Source organism: Ziziphus jujuba, chromosome 9 (genome assembly GCF_031755915.1).
Source record: "Ziziphus jujuba cultivar Dongzao chromosome 9, ASM3175591v1".
NCBI classification, from domain to species: domain Eukaryota; kingdom Viridiplantae; phylum Streptophyta; class Magnoliopsida; order Rosales; family Rhamnaceae; genus Ziziphus; species Ziziphus jujuba.
Genome location: NC_083387.1, coordinates 29,806,197 through 29,827,924, shown reverse-complemented (window position 1 = coordinate 29,827,924; position 21,728 = coordinate 29,806,197). Strand labels below are relative to the sequence as shown.

At 31.8% G+C, this 21,728-nt stretch overlaps 4 protein-coding genes across 6 annotated transcripts; all 4 read right to left on the bottom strand.

Moving 5' to 3' along the window:
* Positions 1-1,003: 1,003 nt before the first annotated feature.
* Positions 1,004-3,348, bottom strand: LOC107428029 (licodione synthase). The gene is made up of 2 exons (XM_016038476.4): positions 2,363-3,348; positions 1,004-1,944 (listed from the first exon to the last, which is right to left on the bottom strand). Exons 1-2 carry the CDS (start codon positions 3,242-3,244, stop codon positions 1,282-1,284), a joined length of 1,545 nt encoding a protein of 514 aa, XP_015893962.1. The 5' UTR covers positions 3,245-3,348; the 3' UTR covers positions 1,004-1,281.
* An 817-nt stretch (positions 3,349-4,165) lies between these two features.
* LOC107428036 (uncharacterized protein At2g33490-like) lies at positions 4,166-9,915 on the bottom strand. Of its 3 annotated transcripts, none has more exons than XM_016038486.4 (11): positions 9,533-9,915; positions 8,660-8,732; positions 8,364-8,438; positions 8,123-8,184; positions 7,957-8,025; positions 7,012-7,091; positions 6,727-6,934; positions 6,399-6,626; positions 6,265-6,318; positions 4,956-5,970; positions 4,166-4,657 (listed from the first exon to the last, which is right to left on the bottom strand). In XM_016038486.4, exons 1-11 carry the CDS (start codon positions 9,644-9,646, stop codon positions 4,647-4,649), a joined length of 1,989 nt encoding a protein of 662 aa, XP_015893972.3. In that variant the 5' UTR covers positions 9,647-9,915; the 3' UTR covers positions 4,166-4,646. The 3 variants fall into 3 exon arrangements, with proteins under 3 accessions (XP_015893972.3, XP_015893971.3, XP_015893973.3); XM_016038485.4 differs by having other exon boundaries at positions 4,166-4,666; positions 9,533-9,913; XM_016038487.4 differs by having other exon boundaries at positions 4,166-4,666; positions 7,012-7,040; positions 9,533-9,912.
* A 2,554-nt stretch (positions 9,916-12,469) lies between these two features.
* LOC125424268 (uncharacterized) lies at positions 12,470-13,999 on the bottom strand. The gene is made up of 3 exons (XM_048481107.2): positions 13,364-13,999; positions 13,129-13,184; positions 12,470-12,652 (listed from the first exon to the last, which is right to left on the bottom strand). Exons 1-3 carry the CDS (start codon positions 13,926-13,928, stop codon positions 12,470-12,472), a joined length of 804 nt encoding a protein of 267 aa, XP_048337064.1. The 5' UTR covers positions 13,929-13,999.
* Positions 14,000-17,280: 3,281 nt separating this feature from the next.
* On the bottom strand, positions 17,281-18,664 carry LOC107428022 (NAC domain-containing protein 83). The gene is made up of 3 exons (XM_016038466.4): positions 18,279-18,664; positions 17,820-18,103; positions 17,281-17,689 (listed from the first exon to the last, which is right to left on the bottom strand). The coding sequence occupies exons 1-3, from the start codon at positions 18,460-18,462 to the stop codon at positions 17,414-17,416; spliced, it is 744 nt and encodes a 247-aa protein (XP_015893952.3). The 5' UTR covers positions 18,463-18,664; the 3' UTR covers positions 17,281-17,413.
* Positions 18,665-21,728: the final 3,064 nt, after the last annotated feature.

Sequence of the window (21,728 nt, the reverse complement as noted above, 5' to 3'; positions counted from 1 at the left end):
ACCTTTTTTCCAATTGAGACCCTACTTTAAATTTTATTTTCAATGTAAATCCCTGCTTTTTTTTTTTTTTTTCTCTGTTTTTCTCTGATAATGCCTTGTTTTTTTTTTATTATTATCATTATTCATATTTTTAGATCTTTAATTTGTTTCAAATGTTTTCAAAAAAAATATATATTTTGTTTCAATAAACACAAGTTAAATTTAAAGATCTCAATTGAAAAAAAAAATTATAGGATTCATTTTAAAAATAAAAAATAACAAATCGAAAAATATTGTTATTTTTTTCTGGTTCTAATTTTATTATTTATTTACTTATTTATTATTTTAATTGTTAAACTGTCGAAAACTGTTATAACCTTATCAGGTTAACGACTTCTTCATGGATTCATGTAGATGTATCCATTTGTGTCCTTAAATGATTTGCCTACACCATCGTAAAAACTGTATGCACCACCGGCTCATATCAAAATGACTTAAAGCCCAAATCTGAAATTCCCCCTAATTTTAATAGAATTGTCTATATATTATATCTAATATTAACATATATTTTAATATATATTTGAAAGAAAAAAAAAAAAAAATATATATATATATATATATATATTGTATTAGATCTCTTCTAATGTTTTAACACCACTTGAATTTGGACTCTTCGAAATTATATTATACATATATATAATCCCATAATTGCCATAGCTCGACTAATAGTGGCTCCACTTGGTAGGGACGACTAACAATTTAATCTTATTGCAGGAACAAAAATTTTACCATACTATCATCTCCTTAAATTCTACCATACTATTAATTAAAAAAAAATTACCATAATATTTATTTTTTCCATATTTTACTAATATATTTTTGTAGATATATAATATAATGGTCTCTATTGGCAATCCAGTAATTACTGTTTCCTCCCCAATTTAAATCCGTCAACTTTTAATATCAAATAATAATAATATAACGGAAGACGATAAAAAGTAAGCATTTTTCAGCATAAGAAAAAAAAAAAAAAGGAAAGGCAGTTTATTATAAAATGTAAGCAATCACTCATACTTGTTAACCTACACGGCTTGAGCAAGAGAGACTGAGGACTACTACTCCACATTTAAAAGTACAATAGTTTCCAAAACATAAAATTTGTGAAAGTAAGAAGAAAAATAGTACATAAACTCCTAGATAACTTAGTATTTGCAGATTACAATATCCTCCACTGACAACAGCCTCAACATATGGATGATATCATACTCCACAATAAAACTGAAATATATGCATGCCTCCTAATTAAGGAACGAAGCGTGCCACTGGAACACAAACAAGATCATAAGCCCGTGGAGCGCTGGCTCCAGGGGCTTCATCCATATCCAAAACAATATTATCATCACGCTCCATCTTCTCGCTCCCCACCTTCCAATCAAAGCATTGGATCAAACCAGCCACCAAACCTGGCAAAATGTACATTGCCAAACTCATGCCCGTACACATCCTCCTACCAGACCCAAATGGCAGCACTTGAAAATGTTGTCCCCTAACATCTACAAAACCTGTGTTCATCTTCTCCCCATCAATCTCAACTTGTTGTGGTAAGAATCTTTCGGGTCGAAATTCTAACGGGTTTTCCCAATGATTCGGATCCCTTCCAATGGCCCAAGCGTTTACAAATAGAGTAGTGTTTTCAGGGATTATGTATTTTCCACCTATTTGACACTCTTGTACACATTTTCTCATGAGGATAGGAAATGTCGGGTGTAGCCTTAGTGTTTCTTTTACGATGGCTTGGATGTATGGAAGATTTGAACCGTCTGATTCTCCAGCTAACCGGTCCTTCCCCACCACTCGATTGATCTCGTCCCTTGCTTTCTCAAACACCTGTGGATGGTTGATCATCTCTGCTATTGCCCATTCTACTGTCATGGCCATTGTATCTGTACTGCCATTCATGAATTCCTACACACACACATATACAATATATAATATTAAATACCGAAACATTCATGAATATCAATACTGCTATATTATAATATTACAAATTTTGGTTAGCTTTGAAAATTTTAATGGTTACATGTATGGCCTATTACTGACGCGTGGATGTTTACAATTTTTAAAATGTAACAAAGAAATAATGCAATGCAATGGTTTTAAATGCCCACATGACGTTATGATATAAAAGGTTACACAAAATATTATTATGTCTGAAAGAAACATTCATACCAACACAAATCTAACATGGAGATGCCAAAATGCCAAGAGAGGATTTGGTTACAAAATAAATTTTTAATTCATACGAGACCAAGAATTTATATTATAAATGCATATATAAACAACAGTAAAATAATTATACAGTGAATTAGAAAGAATTTTTTACCAAAAGAAGGGCTTTGATATGAAGTCTTGTAATTTTTATCTCAGCATTCTCATCCTCAGAAACATCGAGCAAAACGTCCAGTAAACTCTTAAGCTTTATCTCCTTGTCATCTTCCTTGTACTTTTTCCTCAAATCTTCACGCTCACAAATGATCTTCTCAAACAAAGATTCATTCCTAGCGTTGACGTACTCGATCTTCTTCCCAAATCCCTGAAGATCAAATCCTTTACAAAACCAAAAAAAATCTGCCAAATTGAAGCCGCCAACAACATGTCCCGTATCAAGTATTGCGGTCCTAATCTCCTCCAACATGTCTTCCACGTCCACTCCCAGTATCATCTTCGATGCTAATCTGTTTGTCAGCTTTCTCAGCTCCAACGAAAGGTTAACGGCCTCTACGGACTCCGATTTCGCTGCTAAAAATCTGAAAAACCTTCGGTATTCCTCGGTGCGAAACGGTAGGAAATTGCCGACGCATCGGCTGCTGAGTAGCTCGTTCATGACCAGCTTCTTGATGAACTTCCAGTAGGGTCCGTAGGGCGAAAACGACATCGAGAAGTCGTTGCTGGTGGCGGAGATGGCGATGGTGTTGATATGGGAGGTGAAAGAGAGCTCATTGGTTTTGAGGAACTCCTTCGCGAGTCCCGGCGTTGAGATGACGACGCCCGGGATCGACCCAAGACGGATTGAGAAAATGGATCCATATCGAAGGGAAAGTTTGTGTAGAGAACGGTGTGTGGGAAGGCTGACGAGGTGCAAATGGCCTATAATGGGTAGACCAAAGGGGCTTGGTGGTAGGTGATTGGGTTTGAATACGTTAATAATGGTTCTAATCAACAGGATTGTGACAAGGAAGATTGCCAGGAATTGGAGAAAATCCATTTGGTTGTTTCTATTTTGTATAACAAAAAATCGAAAATGGAGTAGCAATAAATTTATGGGTTTGAGAATTGCTGCCTTTTTATAAGGAGGAAAATGCTTTTTTTGCTTGGTTTCAGGTTACCTTATTTATAATTTGGACTTACATATTTTCTCGTCTTCTCTTTTTTTTTTTTTTTTCGTGATTATTATTTATTTTATTTTTCTGTCTCTTCATTTAATGCAAAACCCTCATCAAATTAATTGTTTTAGGAGTGTATAAAATTTTAAACGAACCGATGAATTGGATAGTTCCAATCCAATTTTATTAGATAAATAAAATCAAATTAGATGGGGTTCTTGGTATTTTAAAATAGCCAATCGAAAACATTCCAATTCAATCAAATTTATAATATGTTTAAATTTTTTTTTGGCTTAGTTTTTCTTTTTCTTTTTTTAATTAAATTGTAATCCCAATTAGTAGATTTTTTTTAATTATTTAATATATAATTTAGAAGAATATTTACTTAGTTTCCTTAAATGCAACATACTCACAAGGTATGCAAATTAAATCTGATATAAATATTTTCGAATCTTTTCCTTTCAGTACAAGGTGCACATTAATTGCCAGTGGGAATTTCTTTCCGGCTGAGGTGTACTTTTAGTTTCTGCGATAAGGCTGAGGTGTACTTTAATTACCTGTTTCCGCACTTCATTTTTCTTCTTTGAGTTTTATTTTGGCCTTCCTATGTATTTATCGAAATTATGTGCGGCTAATCTGAATTTTTATTTTGGTTAAATAAATTAATTTTAAGCATCGAAGAGTCAGTTTTAAATTATTTGAAAACTAAAATTTAAAAATATATATGAATTTTATATCCATACGGTATTCACATTGTGATAAAGAGTTCTAAAAACCAAGGCTTAATATCATCAATCCGTGTGTCGAGGTCCAAAGACGTAAAATCCTCTTTTCCATTAATTAGTGAATTACTCCACAAAATAAACAAAATTCCTCATCTGAAGAAAACATATACACGACACATGGAAAGACAAAACGTGGAGTTTAGTTTCTCATCGTATTCAATAACAAAACCCTGAACAAAGCTTGTGGATGAGAGACTAAACAAATTCATAATGACATCATATTTACAAAACTGAACCTAACATAAACAACACAGAGGCCAAAAACAGCCTTTCGCTTGGCAGGCCCAAAAAAATCCACAGCTTCACCTAATATCTGTTGCATGAATATCAGCTCCCACATGCTTCCACTGAAGTGTTTTCATCTCCCAATTATAGTTTTGCTTTCATCGTGGTCGTGGTCGTGGTCGTGATGAAGGATGATTAAGCACGAAAAAATTTTACTCCCAGAGCTATCAAAATTGTTCAACCTATTCACGGCTTCACCCAGTGTGCCACCAAATTAGCCTGCACCTGCATCCACTGAATTCAGAATTATAGTGTTATAGTGTCCAATGTTGGTGGTGATGGTGGAAACTGGTAGGGTTTTAACGAGCATGACATGAACTCCAGATCTATCAAAATTATTCAACCTATATCAAGTTTCAAGTGAAACTGATCTCAAAATTTGTATGGCTCATAGAAAAGAGGCCAGTGGAAAATTTAAGTGCAGTCTTCATTATATTTAGAACAAATAAACATAAGCAACATAGTACTCAAAGCAGATTGAAACATTAAACATTGAAAAATATAATGGATATGGCAACCTCACCTTGGATCGGACTAGACTGAGTGGCCACTTCAGAAACAGTTGGTCCTGGCTTTATGTTCGCAAGGGAAATAGGTGTTAATGGAGGTGAAGTAACATTTTCAGCCTTGTTTGAAACTTGATGAGAATCAAAATGTTTTGTTACATGCAATGTCATTGATCTCTGACTGCTGGAAGGAATAGAGAAACTTCGTGGAACAACCATCGGAGGAGTCGGAAGAGGAGATGCCTTATTTGATGCTACTAAAGGGACTCTATTTGTTGGATTAAGCTCATGATTTCTAAAGTACAACGGAGCAGAGTGACCAACTAAACCAGGAGTTCTTGATGGCTTAGCAGCTAAACTACCTGGGGGCCTAGGAAGTTCATGAAGCTCACTTATCTTAGGTGAGGAAACAGGTGGAGGTGAAGCACTTGGAGATACTTTCGGAGATGAAGACTGAGGCACTGGTAGACGAGAAACCATTCCAGAGACTAGATGAGGTAAATCAGCAGATGCAATTGGACCGCTGGCAGATAAAACAGGTTTTGTTGATGATGACTTACTAGTTAATGGACCAGAGAAAGCTTTAATCTTCTTAGTATCAGATACATTAACCGTATCATGCTGTGGAAGTGGAAGTCCCTCGGCCAGAGGAGGAGGTAGTAGGATGGAGGATTTAGTACTGCTCTCTTTGAGTGTCAACTGTGCTTTTATGTTATTGGACCCTGACAAGTTACCATCCCCATAGTCTTTCTCATGCTTCTTTTCTTCCAAAGGGGAAGAATGCCACAAGTGGGCTCGTCCACCTGGCCTAGGATTAATTGAACTTGTATTTTTTGAAGATATTGAACCCTTTGCATCAATAGGTGTGGGCAACACATATGTGTTAGACTTGCGAGCAGCTGATGCTTGGATCTGTCTAACTTTCTCCGCCGGATCAAACTTCTTTTCTGCTAAAATTGGGGCTGAGTAGCTGCCAACTCTTACATCTCTACTTGGCACCAAGAGATCAGCTTGACTTTTATCTAAAATAATCTACACGAAGAAAAGTTATGAATAAGAAGTAATGGATTATATTTGTGACTTCAAAAGGTAGAGTCTAAAGTCGGCAAAAAAGAAGATTAGCCCTCCAAAGCTTAGGTCCCGAGAGCTCTTTTGTTACCAAAAACAATGATTAGAATTCAGATTATCCATGTTTTGTGATTGTCACCATAAAAAAGTTGTTTTAGAAAAGTAGATGAATATGACATTATTAAATCAACCAGAATTGAAAAGATGATTAGATTCAAGAGCTCAAAAGTACCAACAAAATGGAATATAGGATTCTACCTCAGGACTTTCCAGTTTTGAAGCTTGGGGAGATGAATTTTCCTCTTCATCCACCTACAAATTACGCGACAGAGGATCAGGTCTCGAAATTAAAATATGATGATAACTATGTCTAGTATTGAAAAAACCCTCACCTCCATCGAATTCATTGATGTCGGAACAGCATCAAACCCATGCTTATTCGTTCTATAGTCAAAACTCAATTCCCTATATGCATTATCATCATTGCCATATTCTCTGTCTTCACCGTCATCATCTTCAAGTCCACTAAATTGGTATTCAATATGTTGTTGCTCTGTAATCAATCTCACATGTGGATCGACAGCCTCAAGTGATTTAAGTCCCTTCCGAAAAAAATTCAACTGGATACAAAGCAGTATGAAAGGGGAACAAACATGAATTTTAACAACAATCAAGGAAAAAATTTTGAAATTTATAATTTGTAGGGAGCTATCTACAAACCTGAGCTGCATGGTGACGAGCTGCCTGTGTTAGAAGGCTTCGGGATTGCCCTTGCTTTAGAGATTTCAACCGGAAAACACATAAAGTTGCCTCTTCATCATATTCATCATGAGCTGCTTTCAATTGCTGAAATGACAAACTTTCACTTTTCCCACTTTTTGACCTGCCCTTTTCCTTTTGTTGTGCCACCATGTATTCATATATATCCCTGAAGACGATATTCAATACTCAGAAGAAATTTAACTTCAAAAAGAAAAATAGGTTACAAGATACAAAGACTCCGACCTTTTCTCATCACATTGTCGCTTCATCTCCTGTACCAAAGAATCACGATACTGAGCACAATTCACAAACCAGCACAAATGCTTGCAAAGAAATAAAAGTGTGGTAAATGTGTCACCATGATGTCAAAATATATGGACCTTTTGTAGTCTTAACACCTTTAAGATGGGAAAAAGAAAGGTCTTCATTGAATTTCAAGAGCATATGCCATAAAAAGAAACCCTACTATTTAAGAATTAAATACTAATATAACAGGTGCTAAGTACCTAGCACATCCTACCATAATGTTTGCTGATGCAACTTGGCACACCAAAACTCATCTCCAATGACAAAACATGCACTGGAACATATTGGAGTAAATACATGCATACACATATGATATCTAAAGTCTAAAAAAGTCATCGACAAACATGTAACAAAACATACTAAAATGAATTTTCAAGGAACATTTGAAATTTTATCTACTTTAAACAACATCAGAGAATGGTATGGAAACTAGTCAAAACACTTAACGAAATCACCAACTTTATCGTATTTAAATATCCAGATGAATTATATTAAAAGGTCTCATACTGCAACACCACAAGCTAAGCAATGGTTTCAAAACCAATCAAAGCAGCAAACATGTCCAGCATGTCATCCTTGCACATCCAAGCAGGGAATAATGATGTCATTGTTACTTATAAATTTAAACAGTTAAATAATCTGCTAAACTAATATTTTTGAAAGATAGGCTCTCTCAAAAACTATTGTGATCTAACATCAAATTAGAGCTAAGAATAAAAACTTTTGTGCAGAACATACAGTCAACATACTGAAAATGGGTGGTAAAAACAATGCATTAAGATATAGATCATGCTCTTCTGCTTAGAAATATAGCAACAGCTATAGACAGTAATACGTGAAATCCTCAAACAAATATTAGAAAAGAGAAATCTTTGAACAAACCTCAACAGTCCGAAGTTCATGGAGAAGAGATTCTGATGGATTTGTAATCGTCTGAATTACATGAGCACGCTGAAGTTAAGAAAGTAATTAGTCAGCACGAGGGTGAAGTGACTTTACTATGCTTTTGTAAATATGCTAAAATTGGTAATCACTTATGTGCACTCACATAACTATCAACAAGTTTTTGAAGTTCATATTGCACTTTCCCTAACTTAAGCAAAGCTCTACCTGCAAATAAAATGTAGAACTGTTTGAAGAACAAGTCATGTGCAATATAATTCCTCACAATTCAATGAACTATATATTATCAATGTGATAAACAAAGGAAAAAAAAAAAATACAAAGAAACAAACAAATCTTCCGCACCTCCCCAAGCAAAGGAAAAAGATAAATCTAGATTGAATTACCACTCTCTTCGTCATCATGAAGGGCAGTTTTCTCTAGTAAACAAGCACCCATTTCCCGCAGGGATTCTGAGAACTCTGAACTTGCAAATTTGAATGAAATTAGAGAAATCTTTAATGTTAAGTTGAAAGAACACAAATTATTTATCGCATTAGGTTAACCGTTAGAACTTCTGGAAGCATGAACTTGAACAGATATACCAACAAGTTCCAGCAGCAGTACAGTCAATGTGGCTATTAAATTCGATATTGAGCTCTCATCAATGTACATATCAAACTGCTAAGAAGAAAACTTTTACCATATGCACTATTCGCCGTAGCGGCAGCTGCAGAAAGCAAGCTATCATAGCAATTTCTCATATCTTGCATGTCCTGCAAAAATAAGGGAATTAAAAATATACATATATCAGAAAAGACCAACAGCGAAAAACATGAACAAGACCAGACAGCAATTATATAACCACAAAAAGTACAGGCATTGGATTCATGAGTATTTGTGCAGCCAGCCTTTCTAAAAATAATGAGATAATCACTTCTCCACAATTAATCACACGGTTAATTTATTGATTGAATATAAGTCTTTCTTATAACTCATATCTCATAATTCATCAATTAAATGGAATAATACTATAGGCCTGATCCATAAGTACCCCTGCCAAAATTAACATCTCAGTTTGAGCCTCAATCAACTGTTTATCAAGTCCAGTTTAACGGAATAATTTTACTGATTTAGCTTATATCTGCAGAATATGTTCAATGATCCACATGGGGCCTCATCAAGTTTATATCTTCATGTAAGCACATAAATCGAGCTTCAAAAACCCAAACTATATACTTACATATATATATATATATATATATATTGATTTTTGCACAACCCAGATGCAACCAAATAGCGGCCATCTCAATAGACACAGAAATTAGTTCAATTCACAGCAAAATTAAACATCAATTTACTAAGGGGATCCTCCAATTATCTTCAAAAGCGCTCACCAAGCATGAATCATTAATGTTTAAAAAACTTTTTACTAATTTTATCAAAGTTTTCGACTTTTCTAACATATATTACTATTGAGCATAACAGGACCTAATTATGGCAGCTAAAGGATGGTACTAAAACAAAAATAGTAAAAATAACGATTAAAAAAAATAAAAAATAAAAAATAAAAAACCTTAGCGGCCTGAGCTAGCTCATCCAACTGTGCCGAAGGTTGAAAATCTCTCTTATCTTTAGAATCGTTCTTGTTGATTCCGAATCTCCGCAGCTTCGCAAGGGGAGACTTCATTTCCCCCAAAAACCCTAACAAAATGACCGAAACTGATGAACACACAAAGAAGCAAAGTGCCAAAGAGAAAAATCAAATCGTCTTTCTCCTTCCGAAATTCAAAGCCTGCGAAAAAATCGATTTCGATGATGTATTGCTCCGAATCCGCAAGCCAAGGGTTTCGATCTTCAACGACATTGAAGAAGAAGAAGAAGAAGAAAGAAAAAGAAAAATAGACAGCTTCTTTGGTCAAACCGACTCGTAACAGATCAAAAAAAAAAAAAAAAATTATATATATATATATAATTAAATGATATAAAAGAGAAAATCAAAGAAGAAAATGGATAGAATGTGAGGAAAATTACACAAAAAAAAAAAAAAAAAAAAAAATCACAAAATGAAAAATTGAAAAATAAAATAATTAATATAACGGCACGGCACGCTCTGATGAATTGACACGTTTACTAAAGGATAGTTTGGTAATTCGAATACACTTGAAGGGCCGAGGTGCCGAACGTGGGGGAATAATCTGGTACAATCAATCTAATGCTAGATCTGTCATCATATTTTAGAGAGATGGTGAAGATCTGGTGGATACACCAGCAGTATGACATGGCGAGACAAGAATGGTTGGATAGGATGACTCGTTGTCAATGAATTCTCTTAGTCGATAGTTTCCAGTTGCAGCAATGAAAGAGTCAAAGTCAGATTTGCTGACAAGGAAAGAAGCGGTTCCAGAACGAAAATTATCTTACTTTGACCACGCCGGTAGGTGGGTCAGATCTACTTTGAATTACCCATTTTGCCCCTTTCCTTTCTTGGGAAAATAGTTGATGCACCCAAATGGAAAATTCATCGCCCACATTTATGTGCAGTGATCGCCACGATATTTCGTCAATATGCGTTATCTGTATTTTTTATATGAAAATCAAAAAGATATTAATTTTTATTTACAAATTAAATATCAAAGTAATTAATCAGCTAATATTTACTAATCCCAACTCTATGGTAAACACTCTGACGGTAAACACCATTGGTGATGACCCCACATAATCTAGTTCAAGACTTAAAAACTAATTATAATTAACATTTTCACTTCTTGGAAAAAAAAAATTTTGAATATTGAATAAGAACTTCTATCACACTATAGAAATGAAAAAGAAGATAGAAAGTACAGTAAAAAAATTATCTGATTAGAAAAACACACATTTCCTTTAATTAGAAAAATTATATTGTTAGAAAACCCACTATTGAAAAATTATGAAAATAAAATAAAATCTTTAAGCAGATCGTTTCATAACATCCAAGAAATCCTTCATTGTCACCATCATAATTCGTTTTTATGTCTATAAGAATTCATTATCAATTCTGCGTTTGATGTACATATAATTAAACTGTCTGCAACTTCATAAATTTTATACTTTGAAACCTGGGTCTCAAAAATGTATTATTATTATTTTCCATTATAATTTCTATGGATATCTTAATTTATAGAACTGTATTTTTTATTTTTTTTTGAAATATATAGAACTGTATTTTATTGACTTTGTTTTATAAAAGAAAGTTTTAATATTAATCTTTATATAAAGAATTTGATTTGATTAAGAAAATATCTGTAAATGCTAGTCAAACATGACAATTCTAGGCGAGGCAGGTCACACCTTCGAATAGGGTTGATCCCATATGTATATGCATAACTCACACATTTCGAATAATACTAAACGCATTATCTAGTTTACGAAATTATTAAATATACATATTTCATTATTTATATATTTAATAAATAACTTATTAGATTAGATAGTTTTTGTATGTTAGTATGAAATATTTTTATATGGTTCTTTTTAATCTATAACCGACCATTTAATAGATATTGATCCAATAGTAACTGGTTTTGGAAAATTTTAATCTAATCTAAATCGATTTCAGTTTCTAATTTAATTCAATTCACTGCAAATCGATTTTAGGATCGATTTGGTTAATTGGATTGTTGTTTTATATGTTTTAGGCTTTTTTAATCTATTATAAAATGAATTGTAAATTTATTTGTCAAAGTACTTCAAATGATTTGAATTTAATATAAATAAACCTTATTTTTATTTACAAAAACTGATCATATATGGATTTTTCCTTTCATAAAATTTAGATATAAATAAATATATTAGTATTCAAATATTAATAAATATATTGTTCAAATATATCCATATTGACGCAAATTGAAAAAGAGAAGAAAAACTGAAGATCACCTGTTTGGAACTCATGGTATAAAGAGTTATTATCTTTTAATTTTTATTTTAGTAGAAAATTACATATATTATATCTAGGGTGAAGCGTGTATATCATCACTTTTGGCATTGATTAAATTGCGAAATAATTGATAAAATTAATGGATCTTATATCATCTATCTATGTTCTTATATCATTAATTCATGACGATGTATCCGTAATTAATACTCCATATATATACATACACATTTTTCATTCCGCACATGCAATTACTTATTAAATTTGATTAACTTTTTATTCAGGGACATTTGAGCGCAAAAACGATATAGTATATATATATATATATATATATAGACACACATATACATATCAATTCAATTGCAGTATGTATGTACATGTTTAGCCACACGCATAAATTAAAATTAATCATCGACCTGTGTATATATATATATATATATAGTTAGTAAAAAAAAATGCTTAGAGAAAGAAAATATATATTTATACACTTTTTCAATGTGTATAACAAATGACATGTACAAGTAAAAAGAAGAGAAATAAGATGAAGGAGAAGTGAAGAAAAGGATATATAATATTTTAATTGTATATGTCCTCAATTAATTAAGCAGCTTTTCCGACTGGTTTTTTGGGTGCTTTATTATTAGAATAAACTTTCAAAGTGGTCTTTCTGCCTTGCCTTCGTGATCGACTAGACATGGCATCTCTAAATCTTCTTACTTTGCTAGCTTTCTTCAAAAGTATTTGTTGAGCCCCAGCCCCAGCCCCAGCCCCAGCCCCACTTGGCTGTGAAAAAACAAAAAAAAAAAAACAAAATGTAACAGAATATACTTGCATAGCAACCCTCAGAAAGTTCACACTAGTTTTTTAGCATTCCTTTCACATATCGCGGCATATCAAAACTAAATGTTTGTTACAACAATATAATATATATATATATATATTATAATAATTATCTAGTTTTTATAAAGACATGAAAACAATTTAATAATTATCTAGTTTTTATAAAGATATGAAAACAATGTAAAAAATTAGTTTGAAATGAAAATGATTGATTTAGTTTAATTTATTTGAATTGTATTTTAATTTTATAAAATCATAACTGCAGTATATAAGTGTAATTTTTTTTTTTCAATGATCATATATATTTTTTTCCTCATCACTTTTAATTCAACTTTTGAGCAAAAAATTAAACTAAATAGTTTTATTAGATAATAGAATAGGAAACGAAGGGAAAAGAGAATTGCATAAATGGTAATAACCTCGTCTCCATCCGGAGGTCCCTCCAATGTTAATTGCGACTCGTTAGTCTTATCTTCTGCATCAACAATAATATTAATTACCTGTATATATATATATATATATATATATATCAACGTTTATCTATTACACATATACCTTAAAATAATGATGGTTTTTCTCTCCAAGATAAACCATATATAGATACATTTTAAGTCCTCAATAATATTATAAAAAAAATCAATATTCTTTACTCACCTTTTTTACAATTATCTTTTGAATGACATTCATCATCAAGATTGCAGTAATCCCTAAAACTTGGTGAACCTGGAAAACACAAGCTATCTTCCCTATCATATAGTTGTTTCTCTTCTTCTTCTTCATAATCTTTTTGTCTATCTTCCTCAACCTCTCCCATACTGTTATTAATACCATTTTGCTTATTATCTACTAGCAGTTTCTTCTCCAACAATCTATCTTTCTCCTTCGTGCCATCAAAATCATTAGAATTACGACATCCTTTTACCTCCCTTTCTTGCATGGATTCTACTTCCTCCTTCGTGTTTGAGGAAGTATATATTCTGTGGCCATCTCGAGCTCGATAATCATCGATATTATCCTCATTATTCCTTCCATAATCTTCGAGTTTTGAGGTGGAGGAAATTGGATGGTGGCGATCTACATGATCTTGATCTCTATGATTGATTAATTTGTCGTTTGATTCGTAAGTGGTACCTGTTATCACTTCTTGCTCAAACTTTGAGATGCCACATCCCATTGAGGAAGAGGAGGAAGAGGAAGGAGCTAGCAGCATGAGATACATGAAAATGAAAATGGAAATCTTGAAATGGAGAAGAAAGGAATATAGCGAATATTTTGGTCAAAGGGACACTATCAAAGCTGGAAAGATAATAAGGGTACCCAAAAAAAAAAAAAAAAAAAGAGTTAGTTTTTGAAGAATTAAAATGAGTGACACAACAAGCATTGCGGGATATAGGGTTAAATAAAAACATGCATGAAAAAGCCAGACATTTTAATTTCATATATATGTAATTATTAGACTTGTTTTAGTTAATTAAAGCTGTTAGGATGACCCAAAAAAAGGAAAAAAAAAAAAGACTATTTCCCTATTTGTTTTATGTTCTCTAATGCTTTAGTTTAAAACTACTAATTCTCTCTGGCTTCGATTAAACTATTTTCCTTTTTCTTTTTTTCTTTTTTTTTTTCCTTTAATTGGGATATGGAGAGCGAACAATTTAGGTATATACAGTATAACCTATTACGAAATATATAATAAATTAGAAGGCAACTAATAATGGAATACCATCCTTAATCATGTGATTATCTATATTTTGAGTTTGTACCTAATTTGTGCTTTTAACTTTGTAAACCGTAGGGCTAATAAAATTGCCGTTTGGATAGCCAAGAATGCTTCATGTCCAATTCTTCCTCCATGTTGGAGAACTGAATTTCCTCATGAGCTTCATAACTCATCTTGACAGATATATCTCTTTCTTCTTAATAGAAATGAATTGGAAGCTTTTAATAGTCCCAAAAAAAAAAATGGTACATAATTAGTTCATGCTTAAAAAGAAAAATAAATTAAAATAAAATAAGTAGAGCCGAAAATATCAGACTTTTTTTTTGTTTTTTAAGAAACATAAAATATGAGACTTACCATAGCCTAATAATTATGAAGCCATTATTTATAAATTTTATTCAAAACTTTCTATCACTGGTGGATCCAGTTTAAGCACTTGGCCACCCTCATTTTTTAAAATAAAAAATATAATTCATATTTATTTTTCAAAAACAATATTTTCTTGAAGATCGTGGATGGTGCCCCCTCTCAAAAAATTTAAAAAACCATTTCAAAAAGACTATAGTGTCTTTGGAAATAAGCCGAATTCTTCCCCCTCATGTTGTTTCACTGTTTCAAACCAATATTGATTTCTTCTGATTATGATCCAGTTTCATTTCAAGTATATAAAATTATATCTCCGTTCGTACACTTACAAGTCAATAATAAATTTTGTTTCTATTCACCAAAAAAATAATAATAAATTTTGTTTCTTATTACTCTGATTCAGCTTTTAGAAATAATAATTATAAAAATAACATCAATTCTTTTTTTTTTTTTTTGGGTCAATTCAAACAGTGTGAAAGATACAAAACTTATATTGTACGTACCACCAAGAAGGGCCTAGCTACCCTCTAGGCCCCTTTCATTGAATAATTAGGCCCATAAAGTCAGCATTTTACATTGCGTCTCAAAGATCCAATTAAATTTGCTTAACCACCTCGATAATTGAATCGATCTTAGTGCCGTGAAGAATTTTTAAAAGTAAACTTTGGATTAGTGGAATCACCAACAAAACATTAATTTAAAGTAATTAATTAATTCCCTATAAGGTCTAAGGAAGATTCTAATACCACTTGTACAAGAAACCTTGATGGGCAATTTCTGTTTCTGTATGTGTACCTTCAGTGTCCCATCAAAACCCCTCAAGAAACAAAACCTCTTCAATTACTTTTCCGTCCTGAATTCTGACTCAAATTTAATGTTCTCTATTTTTAATTTCTCTGCTGTCCCATTGAACATGTTCAGACTCTATAGGATGCTACATGATGCTAATCGAGGACATGTTATCCTCCAGTTCACATGATTTATAACCCCTTATTTTAAATGCAATTCATACTTTTTCTTTTCCAATTGCATGCCTTTGGGGTTTAGGGTTACCTAAAGGTAGCTTTTTGTGTTGTGTTTACAATATTGGCTACTTTCATCACTCTTCAAGTTAAACTTTTTTTAAGATACATTTAAAGTTTGGAATATAAGTGAATTAGCATAAGTATAGAGTTTTCGTCCAATGTGAATATATATATCTTCCAATATTTTATATATAAAGAGAATCATTTCTACCCCAAAAAAAAGAGAATCATGTTCCCTTAAAAAAAAAAAAAAAAAAAAAAAAGGAATCATGTTCACATCAACATCTTAGAATTAAAAATTAAAAGCTTATATAATAAAATTTCAATTCATAATGTTTGTGACGTAATATGATTCTTATTTGTAAAACAAAATATAATTCATATTGTATCAAATTTCCGTCTTATTCTATATAAAAGATGTCAGTTAATATTGAAAGACCAAATGACAAATATAATATAAAAGTGAAAATACAAATTATATATCTTTTAAAAAATTAGATTTATATGAAAACACGTAATGATTTCAATTTATTTTATACTTCTTTTAATTTATATCTTTAGTGGATAGAGTACATTGAATAAAATGTTCTTAAAAACTTGTAGTTCCATACATGCGTTTCTTATATATATATATATGCACATAATGGTCTTTCCTACCAATCAATTTATATCCTCATGAAGTTTGTTCAACATTAACGGATCTTATAATTTCCCCTCCTATTCTTATATTAAAGGTCAAATTGTGATGCTTGAGAGTTGGAGGCTTCGTGAAATAGTAAATTAACCATGATTGTCACTCCCTTCTGGCTCTATTTATGACAAAAAGCATCTAATTCTCAACTCCCATGACAGGTTGCAATATATTTATATATCAACTGCATTAATTAGCTATATAGAAAACATTTTGTGCCTTGTTCACTTCCCCAACACAACCAACACCATTATTTAGGGGGAAACACATTAATTATAATCGATCTTAGCGAATGCCAATGCATAATTGGAAACAATGACAGAATCTTTGTTATTTTTTAATGTGAGACAAATTGATTTTTTTTTTTTTTTTAAAAACAAAAGTCTTCAAGATTCGATAAAATTGAAAGCCTTTTCATTTATTGGGAATTAAGTTCTTTGTATAGAAAGACGGATACCAAACAAAACCCACATGGGTCGATTCTATTTTCCACTGACATTTCTGTATTCCATTTCATGTGCCCAACTCACAAGAGAGATCTCATCCTTTTTCTATTCCTTTGTCATGATTAGATAAATAAAGAACCATTTTTCTCCCTACTCCAAATAATTAAAAACAATTTTTCTTTTTTGACTTTTTTAAAAAACCCTATCCTTTATGGCCAAAAATAAAGACAAAAGAAGAGGAAATCCTTATTCTCTCTAAACCATGTTTATATTGAAATTGATAGAATTGATCAAGTAGGCAGATTTTTGAAAGATAAAAATGCCCCTTTGTTTTTTTTTTCACCTTCTTTGCTCATTTATTTTTGAGAACGACAATTGGGTATTAAATCGCTTACAAATGCTATTCCAGAAAGCTTGAAACCTCTCTCTGATACAAGAAATATTAAAGAAATTAAAAACCTATAAAAGGTTTGGATTACTGTTTTCCTCTTGATCATCTACTACTCCATCGAAAGAGATTTCAGTGACTCCACTAGAAAATGACAAACAGGGTGATGGTGGACCTGAAACAGAGACGTTTTCTACTGTGTAATCCAAATAACTTGGTCTAATCATATCCGTTATCTTAGTTCTTTTGGTGTTTGGTGGCTGAGAAACAATTCCATAATTTCTAGGCCTCCTTCTTCTCTGAAAGATACGAAAGATAACCCACTCTCCCACTTCCATTTCAAATTTCTGTAAAAGGGTTAAAAGGCAAAAACACACAAGAATCAGAGAGAATGCATGACAAAAAATGATCATAAACTCTGCATTAAACTAGATTTTCTATATATATATATATATATATAATCTTTGATTTCCATACCTGGGAAAATGAGTTTGGGTTTATTCCTAAGCCTAGAAGATGATATTCATGCATAACCCAACGAGTTTGTCTCCCACGCGGTCGCTTCCTTTCACGGAAAAGCAGAGTTTTTCTGACCCCAAAAGCTCTGTTTCTCTGATCATTATTATCAGAAGCAACAATCTGCTTTTCTTTACCAATAACAGGCTTCCAATAACCAGAACACCCAGAAACTCTCTTGCACATTTCATCATTCACATTTCTCTTCTGGTTGTAAAAGAAATACCTCTTTTCCCTCAAATCACCTAACCAAACCCCAAAAAAATAAAAAAAAAAAATAAAAAAATAAAAAAAAAACCGCACAGGAAATTAAGGACTTAAATTCATCAATATTTTGAAGGGGCTAAAAAAAAAAAAAAAAAAAAGAAAAAAAGAAAAAAGAAAATGTTAGAGATTTGGTTTTAATTCCAGAAAACTAACCAGGCAAGTCATATGGGTGAGCCTGGAAAACATCAAACTCGGGAATAACAGAAGCAGGCAATGGAATGTTGAGGACCTTCTTTTTCAAATAGTGAAGGAGGAGTTCTTCATCAGTGGGATGGAAGCGGTATCCAATGGGCAATTTGAGGCCTCCATTGATGACAAAGTTGGAGCTTTTTTCCATATTGTTCAATATTATATATATATATATATGATTAATCTCCTCAAGATCAGTCAGAGTACATATGTATATATACTCAACCAATAAGTAGAAGAAGAGGAGGATTGAAGCAAAAGAAATCCATGGAGGATTATTAGAATAAATGTTTCGATGTGAGAAATGGAGGAGGGACAGAAAGGAAGACTTGTTTGGATGGAGGGCGAAAGTGAGAGTGAGTTTGGTTATATATAAGAATAAATAATCGTGTGGTATTTGCTTTGACTTAATGAATAGTAGAATGGAATTTGGTTTTGTTTTGACGGTCTTAGTTTAGAGTTTGATTAAAGCGTGTAGGACATCCAAAACAACATACGGTTTTGATTTGATGGTCAAACAAGCATGCGCTCTTTTACTTTGCAAATATTAACGTTCCCCATGTGTGCCACGTTTCTTTTTTATGTCTCACCCTCTCAGAAAGACTCGGGCTTCTTCCTTTTTTTGTCGTTTTTGGATTTTTTTGTTTTTGCCCACCACCACTTTTCGGGCTGTCAAACGGGCGGGTTGATATTATTTTCCATCACCATAAAAATTCCTCTTCTTTTTAATCCCATGTTTGTGCTAATTTTTAACGAAAAATTGGCCTCTTTCATTTTTGAGCTACATGTATATTCAATTAGGGCTGTATAAAAGCTAAGATTATCTATATTGGAATTGATTATTTTCCAATTGAGCATTTGAGTGGATTTTTACTTGAAAGAAAATTAATCTTTTGAAAATTTATTACCTAACAAAATGTAAATGTTGTTTTTTTTTTTTTTTTTCCTTTGCTTCCAAAAAGAAAAATGAAACTTTAAAATGGAACTACTCTACTTATAATATATGTTTGCATAAAATAGTGATATATAGAATCTAATAAGTGCTTAATGACGAATGTATATTATAGGTGCGTTTATGGACTTAAAAATTCCTTGTAACTTCTATATATGGTCCAATGCCTAACTAATCTTCATTAAGTTTAGAGATTTTTTTTTATGATAAAAAAAGTTTAGAAATTTTTTATGATCCATAATTACATGGATGAAAAATACGCAAGACCAAATTCTAATTTATTGGATAAGAATTTTAAAGAAACACATATGATAAATCTTTGACAATTAAAGGGACGAGAATCTAAACCAAGGATTTCCAATGCTTGTTGATAAGAAACACTTTATGTAAATTGAAAATTGATATTGTTGGAGTATAAATGTTTATTTATTTATTTATTTTTTATGTTCCACTGAATAATTGCTATACAACATTATTTTTCTTCTTATGTCCAAGTACTGAATTCGAACCTTATGCCAAATTTGGTTCGCACACACCGAAACACCAGCTAAATGCCAACGAATACATCATTTAATATCACAATCAATTTTATATCAAAATAAGTCAATAATGATCACCATGACACTGATAACCATTATATAAATTAGAGTTAAATACTATTTCCCCTTTAAAAAACTGTTGCAATTTTGCATTTTGTCTTCCAAACTTTATTCGCCACGGTATATATCTATTCGTTGACATATGATTTAAAAAAGTATGTACTATAACAGGTCACGCTTCCTTCATTATAAGTAACTTTTTCCCCCTCAAATTAACTACTGTATTTTATGCTTTATTCTTTAAACAAATTACATATTCACAATTTAATGATTTTCATAAAATGTTTTAAAACGTTTGTTATTATTGATTTGATTGAAATGATAATGGAAACAATATTTTAAGAAGTAATTTGGTGTTTTAAAAAATTCACAAAACGATTAAGTACTGCATGCAAAGCGCGCGCGCGCGCGCGCACACATATATATATATATATATATATATAGTAAATTGGGAGTAAGATATTGTTAAGAAGTAGTTTGGTGTTTTAAAAAATTCACAAAACGATTAAGTACTGCATGCAAATCGCGCGCGCGCGCGCGCGCACACACATATATATATATATATATATGTAGTAAATTGGGAGTAAGATATTGTTATTCACCCAATGATATATAATGATAGTGATGCCAACACAGACAAAAAGTATTAACAAAACCCAACTCCATATTATTCGCAATTTTTTTGTTTTTATTTTTAAAACTCTATATTTTAGAAGTTTGAGAAACTTAGAGAACACCGTACCTCAAGATGCGTGTTTGAACACTTGATTTCAATTTGAATAAAATGTTACATATTGAGCGCCTCAAAAGACAAATTAAATTATGCTTCATCTTGTGGGACAATGGGAGCTTCTTGTTCTTGGAATTGAGAATTCCACTGTGAGATTCGCCATTATGGATGGCTGTGATTTCATATTTTTTCTATTATATTAATCAATCCATCATTTATTCATCAAGATTATCATCATAGTTTTTTCTTTTTTTTAATCATTTGATTATCATCATAGTTTTTTAATCATTTAATCATTTCCTCAAACGATTTGAGTTCAAATCCTCATTATTACCAAAATAATAATAATAATAATAATAATGATGATGTAATAATAATATAAATTCAATCCTCATTTTCAATTTAAAAAAAATAAAAAATTAAAACTGTTTCGTTTCATTTTGATTAATAGTAGGTCCATTTGTTTTGGGCTAGTGACCTTATCTATATCCGGCAACTTCCATTAAATTTGTGTGTATAAATTAATAAATAGCAGCAATATTGTAAAATTAACCATATCTGTTGGTCACTAATAATTGATCTTATCATTATTATGATCATTGAATTGACTAGAAGCACTGAGATGCAAAATCAAAAAACTTTTCATAAGTGGCTCATTAAGGAGAAAAAACCAAATCAACTGATTAATTAATAAACTATAACCATAGGTTCTTTCCTTTTTTTTTTTTTTTTGGTGAATAATAGGTTCTTGTAGTAATTGGGTAGCTATAACCTAGATTCTTAAAAGCCTATACTTCCTTGAGTTGCGGCTTAAATTACAAATACCAATATGCTCTAGAACAATGCCTCCTCGGCTTCTGTTTCAGAGGAATTCAGTGCACGAAAACCTACTTTTTAATAACAAAGTTTTTGTTAATAAATCTATAGTTGAAATTTAAGGTATAGTTGTTTACCAAAATCAATAAATAAGCAAACAAACGAAATCTAAGTTAGAGTTTGTACAAACTCTCAAATTTTTTTCATAATTAATTAAAGAAAAATTAGGGTCCATGTACCTCAGACTTAACCATAGCAAAATCACTTCTTCTTCCTTTAATTATAACCCCCAAGAAATTGGCTTAAAAATAATCCTA

What these genes read in the sequence shown, in the direction of transcription:
- LOC107428029 (XM_016038476.4), bottom strand. Translation starts at nt 3,244, where the DNA reads ATGGATTTTCTCCAATTCCTGGCAATCTTCCTTGTCACAATCCTGTTG. An exon ending in ATATCAAAGCCCTTCTTTTG is followed by an intron (nt 1,945 to 2,362) that starts GTAAAAAATTCT and finishes GTGTGTGTGTAG; the next exon opens with GAATTCATGAATGGCAGTAC.
- LOC107428036 (XM_016038485.4), bottom strand. Translation starts at nt 9,646, where the DNA reads ATGAAGTCTCCCCTTGCGAAGCTGCGGAGATTCGGAATCAACAAGAAC. An exon ending in CAAAACTGGAAAGTCCTGAG is followed by an intron (nt 5,971 to 6,264) that starts GTAGAATCCTAT and finishes TTCTTCGTGTAG; the next exon opens with ATTATTTTAGATAAAAGTCA. An exon ending in TCAGTCTAGTCCGATCCAAG is followed by an intron (nt 4,667 to 4,955) that starts GTGAGGTTGCCA and finishes TTCTGAATTCAG; the next exon opens with TGGATGCAGGTGCAGGCTAA.
- LOC125424268 (XM_048481107.2), bottom strand. Translation starts at nt 13,928, where the DNA reads ATGTATCTCATGCTGCTAGCTCCTTCCTCTTCCTCCTCTTCCTCAATG. An exon ending in AAAAGATAATTGTAAAAAAG is followed by an intron (nt 13,185 to 13,363) that starts GTGAGTAAAGAA and finishes TTGTTGATGCAG; the next exon opens with AAGATAAGACTAACGAGTCG. An exon ending in GACCTCCGGATGGAGACGAG is followed by an intron (nt 12,653 to 13,128) that starts GTTATTACCATT and finishes GTTTTTTCACAG; the next exon opens with CCAAGTGGGGCTGGGGCTGG.
- LOC107428022 (XM_016038466.4), bottom strand. Translation starts at nt 18,462, where the DNA reads ATGGAAAAAAGCTCCAACTTTGTCATCAATGGAGGCCTCAAATTGCCC. An exon ending in TCACCCATATGACTTGCCTG is followed by an intron (nt 18,104 to 18,278) that starts GTTAGTTTTCTG and finishes GGGTTTGGTTAG; the next exon opens with GTGATTTGAGGGAAAAGAGG. An exon ending in ACCCAAACTCATTTTCCCAG is followed by an intron (nt 17,690 to 17,819) that starts GTATGGAAATCA and finishes ACCCTTTTACAG; the next exon opens with AAATTTGAAATGGAAGTGGG.